Genomic DNA, 21,851 nt, shown 5'->3' on the forward strand with positions numbered 1-21,851 from the left:
TCGGCTATCCTTCGGTTGCTTACATGGAATCAACTCGAGTGCCGCTCGCCGTGATTCGGAGGCGAAAGCAGGATGATTGCGCCCATCGAAAGGGGCGTGCCGACAACTCGCTAATGCAGCATGCAGCGGGGGACGGCTTGTATGGCTTCCACGTGGCCAGAAAGTGTGAGTGGGTCTGCCTCGCGAAGTTCGGAAAATGGTTTCAAGTACGACAGGCGAAAGTCGTGGGTGTCGCGGCATATGCTACAGTAGCCACGAGGCTGACGTTGCAGAAACCTTACGTAGCATCCTCATCACTTTTTTCGTTCTCGGAGCTGCACGAAATAATGTACTTCTGTCGTCGTTGAGACGGCCAACATATCAGGAGAACACTCATTCCGAGCTTGAAGTATTAACATCCAAGTGGAATTCAGGTGTTTGCCCTCTCGCGCCCGTGTTACGAGCGGGCAAGTCGAGGTCGGCAAGCCGCATCTTCGGCAGGTTTGAACTGTGACCTCAGCAGTGGGAAGAAATTAGGTAAACCTTCCAGTGATTCTAAAGGCCGCCGTCCCGGAACGAACGTGGGGCCGGAATGAGGTTCGCAACGGTCGTCCTACAGTATGTGCGTCGCACTCTTGAGCAGCATGGTTTGCTGAGAATATAACTGTTCGAACGTTACCGCCGCTCGAGTGTATGTGAACTGGCCTCGGTCTTGTCTCGGGGGCGAATACTGAACTCACGGCAGCTGATGCAAACATGGCATGGGGTAGATTAGCAAATAGCCACCTATGGTGAAATCGGCTAGCTTGAAAGGCAAAGATGTGCCATGACCACCATCCACGCACACGCTGAAACACTGGGACAAAGCCGCTTGGGGCAGGAGTAGCAGCGGTAGTGCATGTGTGCATTGGACGCCACTGCTCGCGCTTTCTTGCCGCTGTGCCAAAAGTGTGGGATGTTTGAGGTCCACCATCTAGCATTCCCAGTCCTGCGCCATCCTGCCGTCTGCCCGTCCGCACAGTCGCTCGCTTGTGTAAGTCTCAACATCAAATACTGCCCTACGACCGGACCCTCTCGCCTTGCGCGCGCCGGGACTAAGCTTCTTCTTGGAAAGCGTGTCAAAGTGCCACTCCACGCACGCACGGATGCCGGCGATCAGCAGTACACAATCTGACAGGGAGCTGCTTAGCATCCTGCTAGACCCGCTTTTCTGTACTTCAAGACTGCCATGACCTCCGCCTCTGACACTAATCACGTTCCTCTTTACGGCCATCACAACATTCAACTGCACTCCATTGCCACGAACTAACCACGCGGCTGCCACGAGACTGTACATACATACGCTATCTCTTCTCCACCTGGCCTCTGTCTCGGAGATTATTCTTAGTCACTGAGGAACCTTGCCGTCGTCGATCGTCACCGTCCCACGCAGACTTCAAGTACCACTCAGTCAACCCTCCTCTTACCAACAACAGTTGTCAAGGTGGCTTCCGCGACCCAATCCAAGTCCCGTGCGCATTCCCGGCTGGCGTCTTTGGGCCGTATCGGCTCGCGTGGCAGCATTCACAGCAGTGCTCTGCCGCAACCTGCTGGAGTAACCACCACTGAACCTCTGCCACTTCGGGGCGAGACATTGCCGGTTAAGGCAGCCGTCGCCGTCTCGCCTGCGAATGTGAGATCACACAGGCGCCCGGACCCGTCAACAGTATCAAACTCTTCTTCCGATTCTACGTTATCTGACGAACCGCTTGAGGAAGCTGACTTTGACGACGCGCGGCCATTAAGACCCGTTACTTGCGCGAGCTCGGACGACTGGGTTTCCGGCGACAACGACCCTGCTGCAATCCGTTCTTACACCAAAGCTGTTCCGCTTAGACCTCGTATGATGCATCAGACATCGTCGCGGCTGCTCCGCATGACCCCGGGCGATGACCGGCCGTTCACGAGAGTAAGCACTTCATTTTCACCCATTCACTCTGGCATATTCGAAGTGCACGGTGCTGCGTATAATGCCTTGGGGCTGCCGGCGAGGTAGCATCCCGTTTCTTGGCAAACATTGAACGTTCACTTGCTATGCACTTTGACGACCCATACTGCGGAAATGTCCTCATCAAGATTGACAGACTGAGGGTTGGTGCTGACTTTGCCTACAGGACTTCAAGGACCTGTTTGCAACATTAGTCGTTAGCCTACCGCTGATACCTCATCGTGTACGCTTCTCGCGGGTGGAGCACACCTTCACCAGTGAAGAGGCAATCACAAACCTCGGCTCTTTGAAGTTCTCGCAATCGAATCGGATGCCAGACCCGAAGGACCCAACACGGATCGTCACAACCACGACCACGACAACCTTCTCCATGGCGAAGGAAATGGCCAAGTCAGTATGCATGCGTTTCCTTGAGGCAAGATTCATCGAGTCAGTGGATGGCAAGACGGACTTCAACTCAAGAACATCAGTATGGCAGTTGACGCCGAAGGGTATGCACGTGCTCGGGCGCTTTTGCCAGCGAAATGGTATCTCCCAACGTCATGTTAACGAACTCTTGGACTCGCCACGGAACATAATGTCCCTTGTCATATTAGAGCGAGATCCCGATACTGATAAGTTGGTCGAGGACGCTCCGACGGTGCAAGTCGTATTCCGTCGTTTCGCGGGCGACACAGGACCCAATCTTAAGATGAGTGGCTCCCAGTCAGACTCTGACTCCATGAACGACTATGCGACTGGACTTGTTGGCGTCAAGATGCAGCGTTCTAGGAGGACTGACAAGGATGTGCCTTACTGCTTTACTGGCAAAGCGGCGTATGACTGGCTAATGGATTGCTGCACGGTCGTTGACAAGCGCGAGACGTTCGAACTTGCCAATCTTTTCATGTCTCACGGACTGATCACTCCTCTGGGAGATGACAGGGGTCAGCAGCTGCCATCAGTAAGATTCGCCGCCTCGAAGCATGTCTTGTATGCGATTACACCCAAGGGCATGCGCGTCGCAGGCTGGGTCACGAGTCCAAACGGGCCTGTCAATGGCAACGCGACGGTGCAGCACGCCGCATCCAATGGCGTAGTGCGCGACTCGAACACCAACAGGATGACAGTCATAGTTCGCGACCCAGCCCTCAGACTACTCTTCCGCGAGTATTTGCGTGAGACGCACTGCGAAGAGAACCTCTCATTCTACGTCGAAGTCAAGGCTTTCCTTAGCGAGTACGACAGGACAAAGCGTGACGCGGCGCCTCCGCGGCTAGACGTTGTTCGCGAAACGCTCGCATCAGCGTATAGTCTGTACAATGCCTTCTTAGCACCGGGTAGCCCCTGCGAGCTGAACATTGACCACAACCTGCGAAATGCCTTGGCAAGTCGGATGACGCGCGCGGTCGGCGAGGATGAGCAGATGCTGCGGAGTCTGGACGAGGTGGCGGTGTTGTTCGATCAGGCGCAGAACAGCGTGTTCAAGCTGATGGCAAGCGTGAGTCCTTATCGGGCCGAATCTGCATGAACATGACTGCTGACACACTTCCAGGATTCGGTGCCAAAGTTTTCGCGGGAACCGAAGTACGCTAATATGCTGAGGGAGCGTAACCTCGACCAGATGCTCACCAACTTCGCTGCCACGACGATCTGAGCACGCATGGCATCCACTTCCCGTACATGCCAGCGCCTAAGCGCTCCTGGAGAGCTGCCGCCAGTGTCGGCTGAAGGCGAGACTCCAAGACTCGATCGCCACCACGCTTCGGTCAGACCGAGCGTGTAGACTGGGACCGAAATCCACTCTCCCATCACGGCTCAGGCCTATCAACAGCATTTGGGCTACGTCAGTTAAGAAGGGTCCATTGTCGCCCATCATACGAGTGATCCCCTTGCGTTAAGCGAGCAACAGCATTATACCAAGGATTTTGGCGTTTGACGGGCATTGCGTCTCTGGGTTGGGAAATACGGGCTGGCAAATCCTCCGCCCCATGACTGCTTGTGACTTAGCTGCATCGTAATGACGTCAGAGAGCGAATGGTAGACGCAATGATTGCATTGGGCGGATGATACCTCATGGTCAGATTGCGGACGGAATGTGTGGCTGCACCTCATATTCAGGCTGAGTGTCATACAGGCGCGGCTGAACGACATCATGCGCTTGTACTATACTGCGTAGAATAGCGATAGGCTGCAATGTGTCTCTACACTCCGCGAGCCGTCTTGATGTGAAGTGTGCATGATGCATCAGGCCTGCCGCGCACCTCTGCACGCGAAGCAAAGTGGTTGCATGTTTTAGCGCGCGGGCTCCTCCGAATCAGGTAATACATCAACACGGCACTCAAGTGTCCATGCAAGCTTTGTCGGAAACACCCAGTGAGCAGCATTGATGGGAGGCCCCCCAGGAGTGCGTGATCATCAGCCTAGTAAGATTGCGCCATGTAATGCTGACTTTACCCATAGTCACAAGCAGCACCGCTACCGGTCAATCTACCCTTCCGCTTGGTATCGAAGACGATTGGATCAGGCGCATATGCATCGTGAGCAGCACTTCTGCCATTACGCCCACCCAAAGCAGCCGAACTGACGCCGTCACAGTGTTCGCAGAGCATGTCCGCTCAATAGATCATCTCCAGTCATCGCTGTGAAGTTCATCAATAAAGACCACGCCTTCCGCGCCGGACGCTTACGGCCCAAGCAACTCCACCTCGAGCTTTCGTTGCACCATATTGTGAGCGGACATCACAACATCGTGCGCTACTTCTCTCATGGCGAAGATCCGGCATGGGTGTGGCTATGTCTCGAGCTGGCAGAGGGTGGAGATTTGTTCGACAAGATCGAGGCGGATGAGGGATGCTCGGAGGATGTTGCACACTTGTACTTCACGCAGCTCGTCAACGCGATCGGCTGGTGTCATAGCAAGGGCGTGGCGCACCGAGATATCAAGCCGGAGAACATGCTGCTGAGTTCAGACGGCGATCTGAAGTTGGCGGACTTTGGGCTGGCAACGCAATTCGCGGTGCCTGGGCGTAGCGAGAGGAAGAAGTGCGCGATGGTATGCGGCAGTCCGCCATACATAGCGCCAGAGATTTTGGCCGTGGGTCACAAGAACGCGAAACGAAAGCTTCAAGGCGAAGACAAGGAAGGGTACGATCCGGACCGGTCGGACGTATGGTCTATTGCTGTCGTGCTGTTTGTGCTGCTAGCGGGCAATACCCCCTGGGATATGCCTGATGCAAAGCAAAGCTTCGAATTCTACGACTACATCAAGACGAACAGCAGGCCGAAAGATGAGCTCTGGCAGAAGGTTCCGACTGAGGCGCTGAGTCTGCTTCGTGGGATGCTGAAGGTCGAGCCTGCAGAACGCTTCATGCTGCCCGAAGTGCGTACACATCCTTGGTTCACTCGCAAGAACCCCGAGGTGACGGCAGACGGCAAAGTGGCGAACCCCATCAATCTCGCGACGCAGATGATGGAGTCACTTCGCATCAACTTTGACGCGCAAATACCAGCCTCACAACAGCCACGTTCAAGCGATACAATGGACATCGACCCCAAATCCACCCTCGATCCCGGGTGGACAAAGTTCGCCTCGACTCAACCCGAGACTCCCGTCGCAGACACACCCTTCGACTGGGAAGCACCAACCCGAACCAACGCCATCAGCGCCTCACAGCCCACCCGCACCGACCACGACAGACAAAGCACCATGTCGCAACTCACCCAGGCCGAACTCCTCGGCCTCTTGACCGAAGACCCCTCGATGTCGCAATTCTCCCAACTCCCCATTGGCTCCATGACCGCCACCCAACAGGCGCGCCGCTTCAACGACATCGCACCTTCTCACAGCCTGGCACGCTTCATCTCCCACTTCACCATGCCGCACTTACTCCCGCTACTTGTATCCGCACTGCACCGGCTCAACATCCCCGTCGCTACACCTGCCGCCGCGGCGTTAGAGGGGAGGGAACATACCGTATCCTTGCGGATCAAGACGACAGATGCGCGTCAGCAGCTTCTGCAGGGCACGATTGTTGTCGAGCGGATCCAGATTGGCGGACTTTCGTCGTATACGCAGGCGGAAGTGCTTGAGGTGCGGTTTCTGAAGGCCAAGGGCGATCCGCTAGGGTGGAGGAGGTTGTTTAAGCAGGTTGCTGTGTTGTGTAAGGATGCGCTGCCGAGACCGGTGCGGAGCGTGGAGTCGCAGATGTAGTGTAACGCTCCAGCTACTTGACTTTGCTCTATTTACTGCATGGTCTTGGACGTCTTGCATAGCGACGGCTAAGATTCTGCCACTGGAGGCAAAGACTTTAGCTCACGCTCTTCGAAAGTACGAAACTAGCTCGATCTGAAGACTGTGTACTCACGCTGCAGAAATACAAAGCCGATAGATAGAGTCTTTCATTACAACAAGCACACCGTGCCCGCTTTTGCTCAGTTGGCTGCCGAAAACAACTCCGACAACGCTGCAACACCAGCCCCCATGCTTCGAACGCTCACAGCCCCTTCTACACGCCAGCTGAACTCCGATGCTGCTAGAGAGACACAAATGAAATACAGATGTACCGTGACGGTAAACCTTTTGCGCCCGCCATACCGTTTAGGCACGCCCATTCGAGCCAACCATTTAGCGCCGTCCAGCCGCCACCATTCCAAAAGCCCACAGGTTGTCGACGCGCCTTCTGACGCGATGAGCAGGGGTCGAGGTGGGTCAGTAATACAGAGCTCGAAGTAGGTTCTACAGCGGGCCGAATGTGAACGCCGGTTTACCAGTAGCGGAGCTCCTCCGTTTGGCGGCATATAGCAGTAGCAGTCAGACAGCCTGCCTAGCAGCCATTGCTTTAGCGACGCTTCTTCGCCACAGCACAGCCAAAGATGTAAAAGTAACGGTATTTACGATGCGACCCGTCCCAAGATTCGTCGTGCCGGTCCGAGTCCTAACCGCAGCACAACACCTTGAAGACCTTCTGCATGAAGCCTTCCTTCTGCTCTGGCTGCTGCTGCTGCTGCTGAGCCGGAGGCTGCTGTGGTTGCTGTCGTACTTGTGGCGCTGCGGTACCAGACGGTTGTCGGCTTTGAGCTTGTGTTGGAAGTTGACCAGTGCTTAACCGACCTGCTAAGTTAGGCGTAGAAGTGGCAAATTGAGGTGCCGTTGAGACGTTGTCGTTTGCGTCAAGTTGGCTCCCCCGCTTTCCGGCCATGTCCATACTATTGTGATGCCTTCGCGGTTGCTGGCCAGAGGGTCTAGGCTGACTTGGGCGTGCTGCGCCCGGCTTAGGTAGGTCTGCGTTCAGTCGGTCCTGTGGAATTGGTGTCCGTGACGCTCTTTGGGCTGCCGTGCCGGCGACCACTTTCAGGTCCGCAGCCGATGGGTTGACCTGCTCACGGTGCGCTTGGGACTGAGACGACCTTTGCGGTACGTCCCACCCTTTGCCATTGTTGAGCTTCATCCAGTCGTACTCGCCATCTTCGACTTCTCCGGTCCCTTGCAACGCCTTTGTGAAAAGGTCACGCAAGTAGTCATAGTCGGGCGTGTCTTCGAAGCCAAGGTTCCGCACGTACGACAGGTACTTGTTGAACTCTTCCGGGAAGCCATCACACAAGTCCTTTAGAGCTGTGGTTTGCTTCTTCTCGCCAATCTTCTCGTACTTTTGCTTGTTAGTCGCCGCCTTAAGGCCCTGCCACGGAAGACCGCCGCGCAGGAAGTACATGAAGACGTGGCCAAGTGCTTCCAGATCGTCTCTGCGCGATTGTTCTCTGCCCAAATGCGTATTAATGGACATGTATCGCGCAGTGCCGCTCAAGCTTTTCCGCTCGCGGTACGGTATGTGCTGCTTTGTCTTCGGGTCACGGTACTGCTTGGCCATGCCGAAGTCGACGACGTGGATAACGTTCTGCGCTTTCGTGTTTGGTCGGCCAATGAGGAAGTTGTCGGGTTTGATGTCGCGGTATATTAAATTCTTCTCATGGATGGTCTGTACTCGGGAAAGCATTTGCTTGGCAACCATGACCACAGTCTTGATGGAGAAGCGGCGGCCGCAGTGGTCAAACAGATCCTCCAAGCTCGGGCCTAGCAGGTCGATGACGAGGATGTTGTGCAGGCCCTCCTGGCCGAAATAGTAGACGTTGGGTATGCCGGCTACACCAAGTCATGTTAGCATCACCGCACCCTCTCCGCACTGAGTGCCATGTGACATATCACGCACGGCATCCGACCAGGATCTTGTACGTCCGGTACTCATCTCGCAGCTGCGGCGCATCGCTCTTGCGCGGCTCGAATTTAATGGCAACCTGGGTGTTGTTGAGGAGGTTGGTGCCCTCGAAGATGACACCGAAGCTACCCTCGCCTATCTTCTTGCCCACGCGGTAATGGACACCGACGACATTGCTGCTGGAGCTCATGCTGGTCGATGTTGATGTGTGTCCGCCTTGCTGGGCGGACGCACTGGGCTGGTACACGACCGCCAGCGCGTTGGTCGCTGACACTCAAAGGCTTGGTTGTTCGGCTGAAGGCACGTGCAGTGCCTATGCGGAAGAATAATGCAATGCGCTCGAGAGCCAGCGAGGTTGTGAGGGCGGGGCGGAGCGGAGATGTGTCAGCAGTGTCGTCGTCGTCGTGGTTGGCGTGGCGCAAGCATATGCGTGGAACAGCAGCCTTGCAGTGAAGCTGGAAGGAAGGAAGGAAGCGCCGATCCACTTTCTTCTCAAGGGGGAAAACGAGGCGGCTGCGAATTGGCCGCGGGCGCGGGCCGCGCGCTAGCCTGGATTGCATCGCTGACTGGTCACATGGCTGGGCAAACGCCTCGGACTGGCAGATGGAATTATACTACCTTCATCCTTAGCTTCAAAACACGCTACTTCGGTGACCGCCTCGCAGTGTTGTATGTACTATGTAGGCACAAGTCCACCTGTGAGGACAGTTCGCAATGGCCATCATCCGTTTCAGCTTGCTGGTGAAGACTGCGACTTCGGAGCTTCTCGAGTTAAATTGTCACTCGCGCTTACCGTGGAGAAACGGTGCTAATCGATAGAACCGGATCGTTTGACAAATGCGTTGGCGCATGGGACGAAGCAGTGTCTCTGTGGGGACGAAGCTACAGCGGACTCTAGGAGACGAAGCTACAGCGGACTCTACCCACAGGCAACGTTGAACCGTAAGTGTAACGTACAACCAGGCTTCGGTATCTCAGTGCAGCTGGTGACAGCACCTACTCTACTACTGTACAAATCGCGCTACCAGCCATTCCTTTACATCATTACAGCTGGACATCATTATTGAGCAACCGCACCTCCTCGCCAGGCTTAAACGCCGGCAGCCCAATATACGGGCAACCATCGCACCGGAACGCGTCTCCCAACGCGCAGTTCCCGCACGAGCCCACCTTGCCTTGGACGGTGAAGTCGACCTCGGTGAGATCGTTCGCGGAGAGCTTCGCCAGACTCGCGTCGGCATTCGAACGCTTCGCCTTGTCCTCGGCCTCGAGTCGTTGTGCCAAGCCGCAGGTGCAGTCCTTGCAGGCTCGCCGCCGCTTGCTGTTGGGTTTGCATGCCTCCGCTGGAGTGACATTAGTATGATCCTGTGGGATATGTGAATGGGTTGCCAACTTACGAATAATGACAGGCCTCTTCCTATCCTCTTCCGTCAACAACGTATCCGGGTCGATCTGTCCCGCGCTCTCCAGCTCCTCGTGGCTGGGAAACTCCATATCGTCATCATCGTCATCGTAATCGTTGCCAAAGTCATCAGTATTGTCAATAAAGCCCACACCAGCCGGCGTACTCCTCATGATGCTGCTACCGTTTGCCGTCGCCAGCGAGCCTTCACCCGTCATTTCATCGTTCTTCCTCTTCGCGGTGTTTACAGCCTCAACGCCGTTCAACGGTACAGCCGCAGCATTCGCCTTCTTCTTCCCGAAACTCAAAGTGACAGTTTGCGATGCCGAACTCGCAGGCTTCACCATGCCATCACCATCTCCCTTGACTAATCCAGCAAGAATGGCCTCGGTCTGCTCTGCTCCAGGTGCATTTGCAAAGCTGCCATCCTGTGCCCTAAGCCTCGCACCTGCCTTCATGGACGAGACTAGCCTTTCCATAGCCGTGCGATCAAGCAGCCGTGAAGTTTCCCGCCTCGAGCCATCTACGTCTGTAAGAAGAAGAACCATGTCGTAGGTGGCGGTTGGCAGTGCGACCAAGCCCATTGCGAGGCGGTCCAACATTTGGATATCGGTGGCATTGCGATCGTATGCTTCGGCCACTTGGGAAAGAGTCTCTGGGTGGGCAGCTACAGATGGTGGCGCAAGAAGAAGCGTTCGTTGAGCGGAGGGTTTGGGTGCTGTTGTTGCAGTGGCATTTGGCATGTCGAAGTCGGACGTATTGCCGATGATAACTGCGGGAGCCATGTTGGAGCAAAATAGGAGACCACGGAGAAGGAGAGGAGATGCGACAGAGAATAACAGCTGCCGTACATGAAGCAAGAATTGTTTGCTCGGTAAGCTGATACGGCCGCGATCGGCCCTCCCACAATTGCGCCACCTGCCAAACAAAGCCACACGCGCAAACCACGCGCTGACTCTCGTCCTCCTACATCCTCTTTGGCTACGAAACCTGTCCGAAGAGCTCGAGTGGGCCTAATGTCGAGCGTAGTGAGGCCGGCGAACAGCTTCTGCAAAGTTGTGTCAGTTCCGTAAGCGACACCGATCTCCCTCGGATTCAGGGCCAATGGCTCCCGCACGATGCCAGAAAACGTGCCCATCTGGAAAGCTTGAACTGTTCCTGCATCGACATGATCCTGACCCACCTCACATGGCTGCGACTTAGCTCTCATGCCGCGGCTGGCGGGCTTGTTCGTGCTCCTGCCGCAATATAAAGTCCTCATCTTCTCCGTGCTGGGCGTGTATACCATCCACCTCGGCATAGCGAACATCATGCGTTTCTCACACTCCGCCCCTTCGCTCTTCGCAGCGGTTGCTCACGGTGCGGCCGCTGTAGAGGCTCAAGCTTATGGAGGATGGGGACCTTGGGCACCTAACTGGCCGTCTGCTGGTCCAGCAGCTTCATCTGCCTCATCTTCTGCCGTAGGGGCATCCTCTGGAGCGGCGACTGTGCCATACACATCCCCAGTGCCTCCCGCAGCAACATGCAGCGCAGCGTCAAACGCCAGCGTGGATATGAGCTGGCACCCGCCGATCAAGTCCGACATCAACACGCTATCCACCGCCATCAATGGTACGGGCGTGTACGGCTTCGTCTTCAACACCAGCCAAGGTCCGCTTAATACCTACGATTGGTGCAACATGCCGCATACGAACGTGCAGACGTACCCTAAGGTCAACGACAGTAGCTACCAATTGCAGTATGTGGAGGTGCTTCACCGCCACCATAAGAGGACGCCTTATGCGGCGAACACCTTTCCTGTGGAGAATTATCCTTGGTAAGTCCGCCTGTATCCGAGTATAAAAGTCTGGTCCTGAATACTGATGATCGTGTAGGTACTGCAGCGACGAAGGCTTGGTCTACGGCAGCAAGACTATCAATCCCTACGGCAATACGTCCGCCGAGACTTACTGGGAGGTGTACACCTCGCAGTCCAACCCTCTGGTACCTACGGGCTTCAACGGAACCTGTCAGTTCCCTCAGATTACCCGCGGAGGTCTGGATGACAGCCATCAGCACGGCGTAGACTTAAAGGCCGTCTACGCGGATATGCTGGGCTTCCTGCCGTCGCAGTACAACGGCAACCTCGTCTCTTACCGCGTTACAAACAACGTCATCACCTCTCAAGTTGCCGCCATGCTCATTGCGGGCATGTACCCGGAACGTACAAACATGGACCAGCCGCTGCTCATCCAGCCAGCTAGCATCGACTCGCTCGAACCAGCATACACCTGCGCCCGAGCCAGCGCACTCTTCAGCTCATACGGTTCTGGCTCCACATCCCCAGCATGGCTCGAGCATCTAAACTCTGCGGCGCCGCTTTACGCTCGCCTAGACAATATCTCCGGCATCAGTCCAACCACCAGCGCCTGGCACGTGTCTTTCGACCACTACTTCGACAATCTCTCGGCCCGCCTATGTCACAGCAAGCCCCTGCCTTGCAACGTCAACAACACTGCCCTCTGTGTCAGCCAGACGGATGCGAACGAAGTCTTCCGATTGGGCGAGTACGAATACAGCTTCATTTACCGCGATTCGAACAACTCCCTGCCAGCCAGCGTAGGCAGCTATGGTATCTGGGTCGCCGAGCTCGCACAAAATCTCCGCGCGGCGATGGGCCAGGGTTCTTCCAGCGTCAACGTCACCTCTGATCGCATCCGCTACAGGCACAATATCGCTCATGACGGTTCGGTCTCGCGGCTGCTTTCCATCCTGCAGATTAGCCAGATGGTTTGGCCGGGTATGGGGTCCGAGGTCGTCTTCGAGCTGTACAGCAGACAAGGGTGCTACTTTCTGCGAGTCCTGTGGGGGGGCCAGATCATGACGAGCAGCAACCCGAGCTTGGGCAGGATGGATATGGTACCGATCGGTACGGTCTTGGCATATTTTGACGGCTTGGTGGGCGTCAATGCCACTAAGATCCCTGCTTACTGCAGGTCGTGAGCTTGCACAGCCGAGACATTGCAGACTGTCTACGGGAGAGGCTCAGACAAAGTATGTAGGCTTCTGTGCATAGTGGATACACCTATCGCCCTTGCGGTCAGTCTCTGCGCCAAAAGGCTGCAGTCGATCAGTGAATTGCAAGTCATGTAGTAATCCACATCCCTGTCTCGCGACTCTGCCTGACATGGTCCAAGCGTGCCCGGACGTCTTCAGAGCTGATACACCCAAACGGGAAGCGAATACGCCAGACTTAGGCCGTCGTAGACATATGCCACTCTAGGAAGCAATCGAAGAACAGTAACTCTACGATAGCAATGGGGATGTGCATTAGCTGGAACGGCCAATCACGTCATCGTATGGAAACATCGCCTAGACCGACGTACATGTTTTAGGTTAACCGTATCCACTTTGGATGACTAACCGACTTCCCTGTACTATTGGTTACCAATCACTCTCGCTAGTTGAGTTGACTGCAAGATGACAGACTGGAAACAGCCAAAGACGGCTGGACGTTCTCACTCCCGGGGAGAATCAACACGACAAGTCGCCCATCTGGTTCCACGCTGTGACACGCAGCAGGAAGCTGGAGCATGCGAGCGTGTTCCGGGCTGCACGCCATGTCGTAGTAGTAAGATAGGACAGCAAAGGTACAGTACATGATAGTGAAGCTTCACGCAACTCGAAGTATGCTGCTATGCCTGTAGCATGAGTGTGTCTTACCACGCGTCGCGACATCAGCCTGGCCTACAAAGCCACGGCGATTCTGTTCGTTTGAAACCGGTTGGTGTTCGGAATTGACAGACCCGCGATAATGGACAAGATGCCGAAAGCAATAGATGTATACCTGCAAGGATTGTTAGCCCGGTACATGCAAGAGATGAGAAGCAACTTGCCAGACATAGTGGAGGGACTCGGCGTATGCCCACTGGAACCCCTTCAAGGCCGCCGCGAGCACATTGGGTGTGACACCTGGAATCTTCGCGGCCTGTGCTGGCACGGTCAAGAAAGTCTCGACAAAGACTGTAGCCTCCCTAATTGGTAAACCGGCGGCAATGGCGTACTCCGCGACCATAACAGGCAACTTGGCCTTCAGCTTTCCAACGAAAATATTGTAGTAAATGCTGTAGCCGATCGCGCCACCCACGGCTCGTACAGACAACGATAGTGCTGCACACGTTGTAATCACGGCATCCGGAGCGGCTATCATAGCCACTGTGGCGGCCGGAACGATGACACCCCCAAGCCCAAATGCGGCAATTGTTGCAAAAGCCACTGTTTGCACGACGTTGTCTGGCGTCATCGTGGCAAGCAGCCCGCCGAACAAGGTAAGAATGGACGCTGCCATGACCAGGATCCATCTTGCGCCACCCGTCCAGACCGACAGCAGTGCGTTCCAGAAGATGGCACCTATTGCAGTGGAGAAACCAACCGAGATGCCTCGAAGGCCGATCTTAACTGGAACGGGATCCCACACTGTAGAGATGGTGAGCGGCCAGAAGTTGAGCAGCGAGAAGAAATTCATGCCAGCAACAAAAGCCACGCAGTAGGACAGTGCGACAACTCGCTGGCCTTTGAAAAGCTCCGCCGGGATCATCGGATGGCGGGCGAACTTAGCCTCCCACACTCCCCAGGTAACGAGTAGAGCCAGGCCAACAAGCAGCGTGCATAAGACATAGGCTGATTGCCACGGGTGATCGTAGCCTCCCGATTGCAGAGCAACGAGTCTTACCAAACATCAGCACGAGTCAGACGTTGACGGGTAAGCACTTACAGAAGAGTAAGACCAGTGATGGACAGAAAGCCACCCAGGAAATCAATGCGCTTGACGACCGCTTGCCACGACAAGCCTTCCGCTCGCACATGTGCATGTGGGAAGTAGAAGACTATCAGACCGAGAGCAGTGATGGCGTTGTAGGCGAGAGAGATCCATGGGCCCACCCTCCAAGTGTACCGGTGCGAGAACAGCTCGCTGTACAGAACGTAAGGGCAGAAGGGCAGAACGAATGCCGTTAGGATCGCAAGTGAGTAACCCCTAGTCTTTACCGGGACGATTTCGGCGAGTCTGTTATCAAGAATATCAGCAATTCTCGAAAACAGATCCGTGTCGCTGACGCTCAGACTCACCCAGCAAGGCCGCTCAGCTCACCTATACCTGCGCCTGCTCCAGCAAGAGCCATGCCGACAAGGGCTGCTGGAAGATGGTGTGCAGTGCCAAGCACAATGCAGCCAATACAGAGCAACAGCGCGCCAAAAATAGCGATGTACCTCTTGCCGAAGAGGTCTTGCAGGTAGCCGACAAAGGGACATACTGCCGCAATGGCAAGGGTGTTGGCGACTGGAAGCCAGCCGATAGCATCCGCAGCGCCGATCTCTGCAGCGATGAAGCTCAATGTCGCGCCAGCGAAGTACAGCAGGATCTGAGACCCTACCCAGTGTGTCAGCCTACTGAATCCGATGGATGGTACGCAGTGCGAAACGATACCGGTGTATAACATAGCCAGGAAGGCCGCAGCAATGAGCTTGTGCACGGTCCAGTCAACCTTGCCATCGGAATCATCACCCTTGAAAGCCTGTCGATTGGCAATGTCGACCTCCTGAAGAGTCTCTTGCTTCTCTAATGGAATCTTCTCAAGTGTTGTGTCGGTCTGGTTCGTTTCTACCTGGGCCAAGTCGTTCTTCTCGATGTCCGCCATGATGAATGTCGGGCTCTCGGGATTTCTGTTTCAACAGTTCCCACACCTCCAAGCGTCCTCCGAGACCCGCCATTCACTTGATATACACCGTTCGGCATGGTGAAGGCTATGAGAGTGGGGAAAGCCGAGGTCACCACGTATCGATGTACCACGCGCCTGGATGTCTTGGAGCGCTCGGCGCTCACGAGCTGAGCTCGACGAGTACGGAGAGCAAGTTCTAGAGCACATCTCATGACCGGTCGGCTTATACTCCGTATGGTGGGCCAATCGAAGCCGACCTTCACCACATCCTCATGCACCCCACACGGGAGCCTGCCACGAACTTGCGGGGTAAACTGGAGTTTGTTACCCTTGCGGCAGTCACTGGATGCCGGACCGCTAGCTTGGTGTGCGCATCGAGGCGGTGGAGGAATACTGGATCAGGCGAAGACGAAGGCTCCTTCCTTAATAGCAACAAAATCGATTGTTTTCCATCATATCGTTCATCATCTGGTCTATACACACATCAACATCCTCTTGCATGGCGCTCTCAGCTCTAGCACGACACCTTTGCAGCAGCGACTAGGCAGTCCAGCGCTGAACCTTGGGCTGGTGGCGAGAAGCTGCTTACGGGGCCCTGCCAGTTAGAGGCGAGCTGCCCATCGCTGGATCGCGCATTGCTCCAGATTGAGTCAGCACTCTTTGTCAAGATTGTCTTGTATGCGGCGTTCTTCCGGTACTTGTACAGGTATGCCAAGTTGCGTGCTAGTACGCCCTTGAACTGGCTGGCGGTGAGGTCAGACGTCGGGTATTCGCCAGTCTCGGTCATTATGCCATTGCTATCCACGAGACTGTTGACAGCACCCGTAGCGATTGTTTCGGCATGATCCAACCACGTCGAATTGCCGGTAGATCTATAAAGCCCGACCAAACCGCCAAGAATAACACCTTGGTTGTATGTGAAGACGGTGCCCTCGGCTGAGCAGTCGGAAACGGCGAAACCATCATGAAACGTGTTGTTCTTGGTCTGAAGTCCAGCATTTAGGAACCAGTTGGCCTGAGCGACTGCATATTTCGTGTAGTAAGACTTCTTGCCACTGACACGGTTTGCAAGAGCAGCGCCGACCGCGAGGAACAGCTCGTTGTTGATCGCGTTATTATGTTGCTTCGTCTTGTCCCACCATTGGCCGCCACATGTAGCATTAAGTCCAGTCAGCAGGTTAGTGAAGATGTTCTCGGCGGCCTTAAGGTAAGTGCCGTTGTTGGTCCGGTCCCAGGCTTTGATCCATGCTAGTGCCCACCAGCCTTCGTCATCATAGTAGCCGTTGATCCAGTTGCCGCCATTGTAGGCCCTGGCTGGGGAGAATACCTCCTTGTAGATCTGCTTCGTCTGGTTGAGAAAGTTAGGGTCCACCTCTCCAAGGTCGCCAATGGTCGTGAGAATGTTTGCTGATTGCCACCATAGCTGCGTCCATTGATCACTCGACGAATCGTAGTATTGCCAGAGGCCAGTGGAAGGGTTGAACCACTTGTTGTTGAGGACGCCAGTGGCGTTGAGGGCATGGCTCACGTATGTTGCCTTAGAGGTTTGACGCTGCTCCACAGGCGTTGCCATAATCGCAGCTGGCAGGGCCAGAAAAGCCACGAACGTTGAAGCGAAAAGGATCATGCTGGATAGCGATAAGTGGTATTAAAATGTGAAGAGTAGGCTCGAAGACGTTTTCGAAGTGCTCAACTTTTCGCTGCAGTGAACAAAAAGAACGCGCATGATACAGGAAGTGGTTATGTACTATACCTGCGACTGTGAGAGTGCTAGGCCTTCGTCTGCAGAAGGATCCAAGGGCAGTGCGCCATCATGAAACATACTGGTGAAGGCCTGGCTGAAGGCTTAGTGCGATTGCCAGCTTGCTAGCCGGAATGCTGATGGTTTGCTTGGTCGTGTAAGGGTCGTGCTGATCCGCAGCAACTGACCAGGTCGAAGGCTCTGCGGTTGTGGGATGAGGGATCAATTTGATGGCATGCGCCACGTTAGAGGATCGCAAGCGCAATGTCTTCCTAGTGGATTGCCCCAGTTCAAGACCGGGGACAAGAGGCTAGCCGCTTCGCGACTTCAGACCGTCAGACCACGCTGCCCTTGGCGTAGACTGCTCGTTTCAGTCACTGCGAGGCGTGTCAGAGACAGAAAGGACATGTCCACGAGTCCTACTTTGACAGATATCAGGCAAGAGTACGTTGCAGCCTGCTGACTCCTCTTAGGAGCCGTCGTCTATAGTCACGAGGTCGACCGTGATCGGCTGGCTAAAAACGTGCACTGACTGGCGTCGAAAGCTGTTGGCATCCTTCGCACACGCACATTGCAGCAGGTTCTGCGGCACGCTGTCGGCAACTGTGACAGGAGTATGGGAAACACCAGCATACGCCACGAAGCCCTCAAACATGTGTAGAGACCGAAATAGACGGTCCTAGGCGCGGGAGGCTGTGCTCTGGAGTCTGAAGGCAGCTCGCACGAGTCAGTCTGGAGTCGGCCCCTTTGCGCCAAGCATTCGCTAAAAGCCCGGTGAAGAAAGCATTAAAGCTCCATGCCAAACATCAGCCGCGATAACACTCCGCTTTGCAATTGACTACCAAGTCTGCAACAATGATGTCTAAACAACATCACATGTCTACACCATAGGCTTGGGCTCGCTTACCATCATCTCCGGCACGAGCCCTAACCTTGAGTTCTCTCTGTACATCTCATGAATGCTTTCTAGGGTGTCGACATAACCAGTCCAACCAAGCCGGCGGGCTTTGTTCATGTTCATGGAGCCGATTGGCGAGAGAATAGCGTCACCCATCTGGAAATTCTCCTCAGCATCCTCGAACGGGTTAGCGGTGAGCTGCCCGTTAGACTTTGCCATCATCTGCTCCCAAGCTTGCTTGTTCTCTGCATCCTTGGCCCACTTGACCAAGCTCCAACTGAATCGATGTACCGTGGGTGGACCATAGCCCATGGGTGTCTCTCTACCGGGTTTGCCGGTTAAAGAATGATACTGACTTTCATCGTCTGAAGGCGGGATGACACCAGGAGCGCCATACCACCGGGCGAGCTCCTCAAACAACCGATCCCAACTTAAAGGCGAAGTATCTTGTGCATTGAACTTCTCGTTCTTGCACCTGTCTTCGAGGATGGCCCACTCGGACAAATAACCGGTCAAACGGGCAGTTGCATGCAAGGCTTCATGCTGCCAGGATCTCCAGTCCGCGGGAAACTTCAGCTTTTCGCCTCGGTGCGCTTGAACAGCGGCGTACACCGCGAACGGGTGCAGGCCATTGATCTGGGCCGTTGTTACGGCGCCTATGATCCAGGCTGGGCAGACAATGTTCCACGCGACGTTGTTACGCTTGCAGTAATCGTACAGCAGGTCATACTGCGGATAGTAGAAGTTTGGCTCAAGATGTCTTGGCTCCTGATCCGACTCATTGGACGGCGTCCTTGTGCGACCGAGATGGACACCGTAGTTCTTGGCGCCTGGGTGAAAAGCGAGGTAAGCGAACAGCGTAGATTACTGACTGATTTAACTTAGCTTACCTGTCTGGAGCAACACCCGCTTTGGCTTAAGTTGCTGCTGCTCGACCGCCTGCAAGAAGTTTTTGAACAACGCCTTATTAATCTTTACGAGCTCATCTGCGTTCGACCATGCATGAGACTTTGGCATATCAGGTGGCGGCTTCGGCTGAAGGTAGCTGTAGAAGAAGACATAGTCCGCTTCTACGCCAGCATTTTGCATCGCTTGGGCGATGTCTGATGGCTCACTGAGAAAATCAACGGCTACGTGCTGTATCCGGCTTCGCTGACCTTCCGTCAGAAGTGCCAACATTGCTGGAGGAGGTGGCTTCCGGCTGAGAGCGTAGACCTTGGTCCATCGCTCTGGGCTCTCGAGCAGCACACGCATCGTGTGGAAGCCGGAGATACCATTGGCGCCAGTTACTATAGCCTTGAGGCCTTTGATGTGAGGATCGAATTGAGGTAGATTACGATAGATCCCTACGTTGTGCAATGGATATCGTTCGGAGCCCATCTTGACTATAATACCGCCTCCTCGCGAGCTCGAACACGACTGCTCGTCGAGTGGACTGCAAATGGGAAGCGACGCTATGCAGACGCGGGGAAAGGGATGATCAAGGCTCAGTACAACCGAAAGTTGCCCGCTTCATGCTCATCCCGAACGAGCTCTCAGTGGCTTCACAGCGGCAAATGGGTGTTGCGAAAGCTCGTAGATCTTGAGAGACAATCTCTGGACACTTTCAGCGCTGGTAGAGTCGACTGGGTACGCATGGGTTGCGTGAACGCCCCATAATCTCTGAATGGCGTGGGCGATGGCAAGTCAGTGATCCTCGATTCAATAATTCACATGTTCTTTCGAAGAGAACTGTCACTTTCTGCGCCAATTGTTGCCCTAATCCTCCGACAGCACGCGCCAATAGCGTTTTAGTTATGGCCTTGGCAGGCATATGATCATTGATGGTGGATGACAAATGCCCAGAACAGATCGACCCGAATAGGCTGACCAAGCCTTCAAGAACCGGTAGCAATATTTCGAGACACGATCTGGTTACCCAGAGGCCTCCCTAGGAATTCCTCCGCGCTGGTAGGGGTCCATTACATATGGCGAAAGGACGCTTATCAAGAATGGCGACTAAATGCTTCGATTCATGTAATAGCACAAGTACCGAACGCGACCTTTCATGAATCCAAGGCGAGTATATGAAGGTGTATGTTACGACAAAAGATACCGCCATTCTTACCTGATTTACTGTGTACTACCCGCTCCCTATTCCAGCATTCTTGTGTCGTCGTATACACTACGAAATGTCGCCATCTCCAGTCATTCTTATCCTCGGCGGAGGCAAGAACGTCGGCGCAAGCGTCGCCAAACGCTTCGCCGGGCAAGGCTACAAGGTTGCTCTTGTCGCGAGGAATAGCCAAAGCACAACGAACAGCGAGAACAGCATGACCATTTCGGCCGACCTTGCCGACGCCGACTCACTTTCGCACGTATTTGATAGAGTTGAGCAGAAATTCGGAACGCCAAATGTGGTTGTGTACAATGGTGTGTCTATTCCGACCCGTCTCCAAACGGCAGACTGATATGCTTCAGCTGCGTCCGTCAAGCCCGTACCGCGCGATGATCCACTCCAACTTGACGTCTCCGACTTGAACAACGACTTCGCCGTCAACACCGCCAGCGTGCTCGCAGCTGCCAAGCGAGCTATCCAAGGCTTCGCAAAGCTTCCGTCCGAGATGAACAAGACCTTCATCTACACCGGCAACCTCCTGAACATCGAAGTGATGCCCGCCCTTGTGAGTCTGGGTATCGGCAAGTCGGCCACTGCACATCTCGTCAAGACGGCAGCGCAGGCGTATGGCGCGCAAGGTTACCAGTAAGCCGAGGCTGTTCATTGCTCGATAACTGTTCTAACCGCTGCTTGCAGCTTTTACTACGCCGACGAGCGCAAAGCGGACGGTTCCGCCGCATTCATGGATATCAACGGGCCTAACCACGCGGAGTTTTATTACGAGCTTGCCGAGGATAAACAGCAGAGGCCATGGTGGCAAACGTTTGTGGGTGGTCAGGGCTACAAGTCGTTTCCAGTCAAGCTTGCTTAGTTCGAAGTGTGTAGGTTGTCATGGGGAAACTGTTGTTAAGTCGCTCACAGTCGAGGTGCCACCCATCTCGGTTGCCTTCTCTCGCTAAACGCCATCAGCCCTTCCTTCATGTTCTGGCCCTTCTGCAGCTCGGTCCACTGGCTCTCGTTGGTTGTCTTCGTCGCGGTCACAACATCCGCCGTAGTCCAGCCTTCTCTTAGGCCAGCTCGCGTGCAGATGATCGAGTCCGGACTGTTAGCCGCAATCTGCTTTGCCCACTCCACGGCTTCACCAAGAAGTTCACTAGGAGGCATGATCTTGTTGACTAAGCCCCATCTCTCCGCAGTTACCGCATCGATGATCTTGCCAGTAAGCGCAAATTCTGACGCTCTTTGCAAGCCGATTGTTCGAATCAGTCGTGGAAGAGCACCAGCGTACGCCGCAAGTCCACGCTTCACTTCCACTAGCCCGAACGTTGCTGTCCTACTTGCCAAGACCAAGTCACAATTGATCACAGTCTCGCAACCACCTCCAAAAGCCATACCATTCACAGCAGCGATGATAGGCTTCTTACCCTTGCGGTTAGACAGAGCCTCCGCGCCCGGAACATTACCCGGGCCGACACCATTAGGATCTTTGCCTTCTCTGACAGCTTGAGCGACTTTGGTGTTCCACTCCTTTAAGTCGGCGCCAGTAGAGAATGCCTTGTTGCCAAGCCCGGTGAGGATCGCCACGGACAACGATGGCTCCTCGTCGAACCATCGGAAGAATGCAGTCATTTCCAGGATCGCCGCCGCATTAGTGCAGTTGAGATCTGTAGAGCCTGTCAGTCGATTCCGCCGTCAGGTTATGGGCGAAGTGCACCTTTCTCGCGTGACATTGTGCAAAGGACAACACGGTCGGCCGGGTAGGACAACTTCAGGAATGAGGTCGCTGGAGGCTTCATTATGGCGGATTTCCTCTTGTCACCGGACAATACACGGAGTGGATTGCCGAGCGATGTTAATCG

General features: G+C 54.8%; 10 protein-coding genes across 10 annotated transcripts; 4 read left to right on the forward strand and 6 right to left on the reverse strand.

Annotated features, from left to right (window-relative positions):
* Window positions 1–429: 429 nt before the first annotated feature.
* On the reverse strand, window positions 430–1,208 carry BAUCODRAFT_436921 (uncharacterized protein). Its single transcript, XM_007677437.1, has one exon. It carries the CDS (start codon window positions 957–959, stop codon window positions 513–515), a length of 447 nt encoding a protein of 148 aa, XP_007675627.1. The 5' UTR covers window positions 960–1,208; the 3' UTR covers window positions 430–512.
* Window positions 1,209–1,451: 243 nt separating this feature from the next.
* Window positions 1,452–3,731, forward strand: BAUCODRAFT_436906 (uncharacterized protein). Its single transcript, XM_007677438.1, has 3 exons — window positions 1,452–1,927; window positions 2,133–3,446; window positions 3,501–3,731. Exons 1-3 carry the CDS (start codon window positions 1,862–1,864, stop codon window positions 3,600–3,602), a joined length of 1,482 nt encoding a protein of 493 aa, XP_007675628.1. The 5' UTR covers window positions 1,452–1,861; the 3' UTR covers window positions 3,603–3,731.
* Window positions 3,732–4,218: 487 nt separating this feature from the next.
* On the forward strand, window positions 4,219–6,293 carry BAUCODRAFT_436646 (uncharacterized protein). Its single transcript, XM_007677439.1, has 3 exons — window positions 4,219–4,352; window positions 4,409–4,485; window positions 4,544–6,293. Exons 1-3 carry the CDS (start codon window positions 4,335–4,337, stop codon window positions 6,156–6,158), a joined length of 1,710 nt encoding a protein of 569 aa, XP_007675629.1. The 5' UTR covers window positions 4,219–4,334; the 3' UTR covers window positions 6,159–6,293.
* A 589-nt stretch (window positions 6,294–6,882) lies between these two features.
* On the reverse strand, window positions 6,883–8,347 carry BAUCODRAFT_147230 (uncharacterized protein; the record flags this gene model as incomplete). Its single annotated transcript, XM_007677440.1, has 2 exons — window positions 6,883–8,084; window positions 8,152–8,347. The coding sequence occupies 2 exons, from the start codon at window positions 8,345–8,347 to the stop codon at window positions 6,883–6,885; spliced, it is 1,398 nt and encodes a 465-aa protein (XP_007675630.1).
* Window positions 8,348–9,030: 683 nt separating this feature from the next.
* On the reverse strand, window positions 9,031–10,399 carry BAUCODRAFT_32802 (uncharacterized protein). Its single transcript, XM_007676992.1, has 2 exons — window positions 9,555–10,399; window positions 9,031–9,500 (listed from the first exon to the last, which is right to left on the reverse strand). Exons 1-2 carry the CDS (start codon window positions 10,342–10,344, stop codon window positions 9,202–9,204), a joined length of 1,089 nt encoding a protein of 362 aa, XP_007675182.1. The 5' UTR covers window positions 10,345–10,399; the 3' UTR covers window positions 9,031–9,201.
* A 713-nt stretch (window positions 10,400–11,112) lies between these two features.
* BAUCODRAFT_69223 (uncharacterized protein) lies at window positions 11,113–12,541 on the forward strand (the record flags this gene model as incomplete). Its single annotated transcript, XM_007677315.1, has 2 exons — window positions 11,113–11,375; window positions 11,434–12,541. 2 exons carry the CDS (start codon window positions 11,113–11,115, stop codon window positions 12,539–12,541), a joined length of 1,371 nt encoding a protein of 456 aa, XP_007675505.1.
* A 744-nt stretch (window positions 12,542–13,285) lies between these two features.
* BAUCODRAFT_121575 (uncharacterized protein) lies at window positions 13,286–15,234 on the reverse strand (the record flags this gene model as incomplete). The annotated part of the gene is made up of 5 exons (XM_007677441.1): window positions 13,286–13,385; window positions 13,435–14,265; window positions 14,313–14,603; window positions 14,666–14,966; window positions 15,024–15,234. 5 exons carry the CDS (start codon window positions 15,232–15,234, stop codon window positions 13,286–13,288), a joined length of 1,734 nt encoding a protein of 577 aa, XP_007675631.1.
* Window positions 15,235–15,769: 535 nt separating this feature from the next.
* Window positions 15,770–16,828, reverse strand: BAUCODRAFT_67849 (glycoside hydrolase family 76 protein; the record flags this gene model as incomplete). The annotated part of the gene is made up of 1 exon (XM_007677197.1): window positions 15,770–16,828. One exon carries the CDS (start codon window positions 16,826–16,828, stop codon window positions 15,770–15,772), a length of 1,059 nt encoding a protein of 352 aa, XP_007675387.1.
* Window positions 16,829–17,549: 721 nt separating this feature from the next.
* Window positions 17,550–19,605, reverse strand: BAUCODRAFT_32808 (uncharacterized protein). Its single transcript, XM_007676993.1, has 2 exons — window positions 18,785–19,605; window positions 17,550–18,724 (listed from the first exon to the last, which is right to left on the reverse strand). The coding sequence occupies exons 1-2, from the start codon at window positions 19,272–19,274 to the stop codon at window positions 17,877–17,879; spliced, it is 1,338 nt and encodes a 445-aa protein (XP_007675183.1). The 5' UTR covers window positions 19,275–19,605; the 3' UTR covers window positions 17,550–17,876.
* Window positions 19,606–19,797: 192 nt separating this feature from the next.
* Window positions 19,798–21,119, forward strand: BAUCODRAFT_32810 (uncharacterized protein). Its single transcript, XM_007676994.1, has 3 exons — window positions 19,798–20,306; window positions 20,355–20,637; window positions 20,689–21,119. The coding sequence occupies exons 1-3, from the start codon at window positions 20,066–20,068 to the stop codon at window positions 20,861–20,863; spliced, it is 699 nt and encodes a 232-aa protein (XP_007675184.1). The 5' UTR covers window positions 19,798–20,065; the 3' UTR covers window positions 20,864–21,119.
* Window positions 21,120–21,851: the final 732 nt, after the last annotated feature.

Source organism: Baudoinia panamericana, assembly GCF_000338955.1.
Source record: "Baudoinia panamericana UAMH 10762 unplaced genomic scaffold BAUCOscaffold_5, whole genome shotgun sequence".
In the NCBI taxonomy this organism is placed as follows: domain Eukaryota; kingdom Fungi; phylum Ascomycota; class Dothideomycetes; order Mycosphaerellales; family Teratosphaeriaceae; genus Baudoinia; species Baudoinia panamericana.